Source organism: Arachis ipaensis, chromosome B02, assembly GCF_000816755.2.
Source record: "Arachis ipaensis cultivar K30076 chromosome B02, Araip1.1, whole genome shotgun sequence".
NCBI lineage: Eukaryota > Viridiplantae > Streptophyta > Magnoliopsida > Fabales > Fabaceae > Arachis > Arachis ipaensis.
The window spans coordinates 76132245-76140069 of NC_029786.2; the positions used below are offsets into that span (position 1 = coordinate 76132245).

The 7825-nt window shown below is 38.0% G+C and overlaps 1 protein-coding gene across 2 annotated transcripts; it reads left to right on the forward strand.

Moving 5' to 3' along the window:
• LOC110268894 lies at positions 2700–3754 on the forward strand. 2 transcript variants are annotated; one of them, XM_021115970.1, is made up of 2 exons: positions 2700–3338; positions 3411–3754. In XM_021115970.1, exons 1-2 carry the CDS (start codon positions 3066–3068, stop codon positions 3699–3701), a joined length of 564 nt encoding a protein of 187 aa, XP_020971629.1. In that variant the 5' UTR covers positions 2700–3065; the 3' UTR covers positions 3702–3754. The 2 variants fall into 2 exon arrangements, with proteins under 2 accessions (XP_020971629.1, XP_020971630.1); XM_021115971.1 differs by having other exon boundaries at positions 2702–3338; positions 3424–3754.

Sequence of the window (7825 nt, forward strand, 5' to 3'; positions counted from 1 at the left end):
TTTGGTTGAGCATTTTAACATTATTTATAGCGAAAATATATTTAAAAAGAATATAAAATTGAAAATAATATTTTTATTTTTAGCTTTTTCAATTAAAAATAAAAATATTTTTAATCTAAAACACGGTATTTTTAATTGAGGATTATGTGATTTACTGAGTTCCATCCTTCACTTCTCTCTTTATATTTCACGCACGAAAACTAAATCCTTACTCACGTATTATGAAAAACATAAAGCAAGCTCATCCAATTCTTTGTCCACTTTTTTTTTCCGGTGGTTCTTCCAATGGTTCTTCTAGCTTCAATAGCTCTCTTCCATTCTTTTTATGGATTTTTTTTCTTTCCCTTTCATTCAAAGGTAAAAAGATTAGTTTTTTTTTTTACATGAAAGTAAGATGAGTGATATACTTTAATGTTGTAATTTTTAGTGTTTTTTAAAATTGTGAAAAGTATACAAATCAGAGGGTCACCTCAAATTTTTAATTTTTTTTAACACAAATCGGACGGTCCGATTTCGTTCTATACCTCTACAAATCGAACCGTCCGATTTTTGTACCTCTAACAAATCAGATGGTTCGAAATCTACTTTTCTAATTAAACGATTTCACATTTGAGAATAACATCCCAAAAATTCACATTTCAAAAAAACACCATTGCCACTCTAATATTAAAAAAAAGTTCAAAAAGATATCTTTCAAGCTTTCTTTTGCTATTTGGATAAAAAATTCTGACTTTTTGTTAATTGGATTTTAATATGGTGTCAAATTTGAGTTCTAAAATCATCTCTACTTACATTGACAATTCGTCGTCTACTAGTTGCTTACTTGCCTATTGTAACACCCTACTACACAGTGTTTTACGCTTAAGTCGTAGAACAGAGGTAGTGTGGTATTACAGACCTCTAAACAGTAAAGATATACATATAATACTAAAAGAAATAATATACTAGGAACCTTGAAACAAAACAGGTAAACAAAAATCGCAAAATAAAAGACGCAACGCTCAAGAAATAGGATTACTTGCATGCTAAGAAACCTAATAGGAACATGGTAAAGATAAGCAGAAGAATGAAGGAAAGCCAAGGTAACAGCATAACTAGCCCCTGACTCAGCCTGCGAAGCTAAGACTAGCTGGAGGATATATATATATATATACACACACACATATAAACATACATAAGTATCCAAAATATACCAAAATACCCAAGTAAACTTCTATCTCTCCCTCTCCCTCAACCTCTAAGAGGAGTAGCATACACAAGTTACTTGGAGAGTAAGCTAAGTACATATACACATATATACAAATAGAAAACTAAAAATACGCCCAAGGACTACTTCGCTTCCCAGGATCCAGACGTCTAGCGAGGAGCCTTTCGACCTGCATCTGAAAAATAACAATACAATATGGAATGAGAACCAGAGGTTCTCAGCATGGTAAAAGTGCCACGCGTATAATAAATACGGTCCTGAGAATGCCATGGGCAATCCTAGGACTCTAATATTCAATTATCCAACTTAATTACTAAACAGAAGCCATAAACAGGGGTAGGTATTCTAAGTCTACCTAACTTACTCAAGTTCAATCTTCACCTAACACCAAACCATTTTTCCGTTTCCTCCATCCCTCTATCATTCATAATGCAACAGAAACAAGCAACCAAACAAGTTCACGCATAAGTAATGAGCAGATAATACAAATAGCAAGTATAACAGATAGCAAGTGATATATATCAATTAGGCATACCCAGGAAATGTATAGCAATCAAAACAAACAAATGCATATGATGCATGCCTGTCCTATGGCTGATGGAGCCCATTTGTCGGTTATCCAGCCAACCCGACAAGTCTGAAAACCTTAGACTGTCCCCCGTCGCGCATCCCCAAGAGTCTATGCATAGAGTTCACATTCAATCATCATATAATCACTTAATGGGGGCTATCCATACCCGGGAATTTATACGTGCCTGGTCACCCTTACGATGTAGGGTCAACAGAGTATCGAGATTCAACTTGGAACACGTGGTGGCGATGTAAGACCCAGAACCTTTGAAAAGTCTTTTTATGATCAAGCCTCAAATCATATAGTTATTTACAGCCTTAATTTCAGAAATTATTTTATTAAAGATAATTAAGGCAAGTTTTGATTTATTGAACTTGAGATAAGTTATGATTATTATCCAATTTTATAATTATTGGATTATTTTCTATATTTAAGGTATAAGGCTGATAATTATGAAATAATAAGGATTTCATATGATTTGGATTAGATAAGTAATATTTTAAATATTAATACTGCTACTTTAGAAAAATAAAGGGTTTAATTATATTATTTCTAATTATTTTGATTTGGGCATTTTATTGAAAATAATTTGTGAAATTGATGAGCAAATAGTATTTTCTATATATCATTAGTGTGGATTTAAATTGGGTTTCAATTACTACATTATTCCCAATTTTATTTGAGATTACCGAAATGCCCCTAACCCTAATTTTTGAAAATGAAACCCTAACCCTGAAACCCTAACCCGTGACCCGGTTACCTTCTCCCCCAACCCAGCGGCAGCAACACAAATGCTCCCCCTTTTTCCTCAAACCAATACACAGCGACAGTAGCAAAAACGGAGAAGGAGTGGGGAAGAGAGGAGGGGCGATGGTGGCTGGCCTCACTACCGCCGCCGCCCAGCTCCCTAACTATGCAGCAGCAGCCGCCATCCTTCTCTTCATGCTGCGTAGCCAACAGCCTCTCCTTCATCCTCTTTGCTGCGCAGCCTTGTGATGAACACACACACACCCACTGCTCTTGAGAAGAGACAAAGAAAAGCAAGCGAAGGGATCCAAGAAGAGGGAGATCGGAATCGGAAGGGAAGGGGGCCGCATCTAACGGCGTGCAGTCGCGTCGCCCTCACCACGTCGTGCCGCCGCACCGTGTCCTCGCCGTCGAGCTCATTCCATCAGTGTCACGCCGCCGGGCCTCCTCGTCGATCTGCCTGTCGCCGTTTGGGGGCGAGCCACGGATGACTCTGAGGGAGAAGACACGAGTTTGGTAGAGCCGCACCCAGTCCCAGCCATGCCACCGCCTCTGTGCCACCGCAGAAGAGATCGGAGACGAGGGAGAGGACCGCAAGGGAGGGGAAGAGTCACGCCGCCCAGCGCCGGCCTGCACGCCGCCAACGTCGCCGGTGTTGTCGCGATGAGAAAGAGAGCCCGCCAGACCGTCGCGGAGCTGTCCCTGCCGCCGTGCCCAGCTGCTATTGGGAGCCCTGCCGTTGCTCATGGGGTTACGCCAGTTAGCTTCTGCCGCCGGAAAATGCCCCTGCTGCGTCGCCGGAGAATTCTACCGGTAAGGATTTTAATTGAGATTTCTGTCCTTTTGAAATCCCGGGAAGATTGTTGATACTGCGTGGTTGTACAGCTGCTATTATCAGAAATTCGGGCAGCCGCCGTCACTCGAGAGTTATTGGCGGAGCTGCTGCCGGGCTGCCGCCAAACCGGTTCAGAGACCGTCGCTGTATCGGTTCAGCCGTTCCTTCTTCGTTCGGTAAGCGTCTTCGATTTGAAAAGCCCTCTGGTTACTGTTCTGTTATCATACGCTGAGGTTTGTGACGTTAATTGCTATAAGATTGAGTTTTGGTTGTTATGTGTTGCGATTAGAATTGCTATGGCTACTGCGAAAGTGACTTGGAGCCGAGGTTTTGGTTGTTGATTTCGGGTTGAGGCGAAAAGGACTCTGTGACGCGTTTGGGTTATGGTTATGCGTTTTGAGGTAGGGGCTTTTGTACAAACTAGTTTTATTTAAATTAGAAATTGTTATAAATAGATATGTTGTACAAAATGTAATTTTGGTGGTTATGTGAGTCTTATGAATTGTCTGGTTTTATCTTGAATGAATATGGTTGCCTGTTTGATTGTAACAATGTATGATTTTGATAAATTGGAGATTTCTGGATTGGTTGATTTGAATGATTTTTGATAAATTAAAAGTTGAGTTTTGTTTTATTGAAAACTGATTTGGTCTTGAACCTGTTAGAAAGAGTTGATGATTGGTTTTGTTGGGACCCGAAAAGGGTGGCAAAGTCCAAGTTTTAGGGGAGATGCTGCCGAAATTTCTAGAAAATCTGAGATTTTGATTGGAATTGTTATTTTAAAATTTAAGAAATGAGTTAGGTTATTCTCTCCTGAAGTCTTGGGACTCTGCTAAGGAATCTTACGACCAAATCTTGATTTAGAAATGAATGATTGAGTCTTTCAAAGAGATTTTGAACTTGGCATGGTTTTGAGATTTTTGGAAGTGTTGGAAAGATGTGGAAAGTGGCTCCGTTTTGAAAAGTGATTCTTGGCTAGCTGTGATTTGACTACGTTTGTTATTTAAAAGTAAATGGGCCAAGAATGATTTTGAAATAAGGTATTGAGCCTGATTGATTGTGGATATCATCAAGATTGATGAGTTATTGTTTGGTAGGCGTAAGGGCCGGGTTCGTCCCGCTTATGCTGAGAGATTTGATAATTGACGAGATTGTTGATAAGTCGCTTGCGCCTGGCAAGGACGGTGGCTAATCCCGCTTGTCGAGGTTGTGGCGCCCGCGTAAGGACGGTGGTTAATCCCACTTACGTGTATATGTGAGGTCGGAGGCAAAGTATCCCGCTCACATCCTTTCGGATCACAAGAGTGTGCAGGCACTGACATCTTGGACCGTGTGGCGGGCACGTTATCCCAGAGGGTTCCCATTTATACGTGACCGAAGGGCAACATTCCCATGGGAATGTGTCGGGTTGGCAATTGAACCGACAATGTGATATCACAGCTAGTAGGACAGGCATTCATCATTTGCATTTATGTGATATTGTTTGGGTGTGCATATTGTATTTGGTTTGCTTATGTGAATACTTATGTTAACTGTTATACTTGTTGTAATTGCTCTTGATTGTGTTTGAACTACATTATTTGTGATTGTGTTTGATTGGTTGACTTGTGATGAATTGGTTGATGTTTGAGTTGTTTGGGCTGGGGGCCGTGTTGGATTGGATGGGCTTGAGGCCGTGATTGGTATATTGAGTCCTAGTTCTGTATAAAGTAACTGATTGGTTCAGCATAGACTTAATGAACCTATGCTTGGAACGGGATGATCATTTATACCGCGTAGGTAACTGCTTTCATGGTTGCGGCCTAGGAAAAACTTTTCAGACATTTTCTTTAAGAAAGGAAAAAGGTTTTGTTTTAGAATATTTGAGAAACTTAGAAAGTCTTCAAAAAGAAATTTTCTGGATTTCGAATGTGAACCTATGGTTTTTGGAAAGACTCATAAGACGAGCAATGATCACTGAACTCTAAGAATGATTTTATCTTTACGTATCTTGTTATAGCAATTTTTGTAATTCTATGGTGAGAACAAGCGAGGACGACGTTCTCACTCCCCTACAGGTTATTCCTTTTCAGGATATGGAAGATGAAGCTTCAGGAGAGTTATGTTTATTTTCTGTTTACTCGGTTTTTTTGTATTGCCGTAGCTATTGTTTTTCCCTCGCCTTTATCTTTATTAAGTCTGTAAGAGGGATAGGAAATTATGATATGTATATTTGTAAACTAGTGTTATGTATATATATAGCTTAAGGTTGTATCTGATTTGTATGTACATGTATGTTTATGTTTTCACGAAAAGAGTTATCGAAAGGTTTTGCGGTTTTAAGTTTTAAGCAGGCTCATATTTTAGTGTTAAATATTATAAGAGTCGTGGTAATACTCGAGCTATCAGAGTGGCGTAGCCGGAAGCGTGACATTTTGATAGTTAGGGTGTTATAGGCGAGCCACGGCTCTTACCCAGGAAAACTCGTATCTCAAATATCATTATTCATAAGCCATGGCAATTATCATCAATACATCATCAAGTATCAAACCTTAACATTAAACTTCATTAACATCCTTATTTTCTTCATAAAAGCCACTATTTACAACTTTCTTCACTTTCAAGTTATATTGTTTTCCTAACTTCTTTTATCTATTGGACCTAGAACCATACTTTAAGCCTTAAAGGGAAGAAAATGGAGGTTTAGAAGTGAAAAATTGGTTTAAAAATATTCAAAACCGATTTGGTCACCCTGAACTCAGATTTAAACACTAAACTTGCAACGTCCATAACTTTCTCCACAAAATTCAGTTTTCATAAAGTTGATATCAATCAAAAGCTCTTGAAACTATCTTTTATTTGTAACAAACTACAACCCAATCCAAAATTTGAGGAGAATATTATGGACGTCCAAAGTTAATCAAAATTTGGTTTTAACCACTTTCAACAAAACCTCTTTTTCTCCAACTTAAGTTTCTTACCATTTAAAACTTGCATTGTAAAACCATATCAACTCAATTCATCAACAATCATTACCAATATAAGCTTTAATCAACTCAACCAACCTTGATCATAAAAAATTATTCACTTTTACCCCATACATCAATAACCTTGCCTTTGTTCACATCAATTCTTCACCTATACCAATTCTCATCATATATTTATCAACCTTCCATCAACATATACCAATTAAATGCCATTAACATAAATCAAATCTTCATACATGTTAATCCATCAACTTGACATAACAACCATTTATTAACGATCACCAACCATAATTCATCAATATCAACATCAATACAACCCATTATAAGCAAGTCCAAAAGCATGAAATTAATAACTTCAATACCCCATAATTCCAATCTATGTTCATCAACAATTTACTCCAACAACATTACAAACTACTCATTAAATGCAATTAACAATTCAATTTATCCTATGGTTCCTCTAACCTAAGTTTTCACAACACTGTAAATATCAAACGTGTGAAACTTAAACCATACCTTGGCTGATCACTTAGTTCACCCAAGGCAGCCTCACAACTCAAAATTACAGCCCCTCCAAGCTCAATCAAACAACCTCAAAACAAGCCTTGGTCACCAACAAACCTCCAAGTAATCCCAATTAAATTCCAATGCATAAACACCCACTTAAACTACACCTAATACATATATATATGTTCCAATTCAGTTTTCTATTACAAATAAAAGATTGAGCTAGGGTTAGGGTGTTCTTACCATACCCATATGCTCAATAGCTAGAGCCCACAAGTTCCGGAAGCTAACTTGAACCTAGAACACAAAAATTGGACAAGATTCACCATAGGTTTTCAAGTTTACCAAAGAAAGAGGGGTAGAGATTCTAAACCTAATAGGAGGCTTACCAGTAAAATTGTTCGGATAGAAAGGTAGAGCTCGACGCGCTGGACGTGCGGCCGCGAACGGTGCGGCGATAAGATCAGAGCTCAAATGAGGAAGTTATGGTAGTTGGAAGGAATGGTGAAGGTTTGGGAATCTCCTCTCCCCCCCCTTGCTGTTATGGCGTCGCAGCAGCTTATGAGGAAGAAGAAGCTGCTGTTTCATTTAAGTGTTTGGGTCCGGTTAGACCCACGGGTCCGGTTTGGACCCCGGTTCAACCGGTTCGGCTTTTTCGATCCGTTTTGGGCCAAATTTTTAAAATTGTTATCAAAATTCTCGTTTCGACGAGCTCTATCCTATTTTGATATTAGTTTTGCATTTTTAGCTTTTCTAATTAAAATTCAATTTATTAACTAATAGTTTACCGATTTTAGTGGGGTTTACACCTGTTACTGTTAACTTTTTTTCATTGATTTTTCCATTATCTTTCTTCTATTCAAAAATAAAAGAGCTCTTTAAAATTTTGTTTTTATGTGCTCGAAAATTCTTAGTATTTTATTTTTATAAGTTAGATTTGAATATTAAATGATGTGAAATTTGAGCTCTAATTTTTTTTTGTTATATTAACT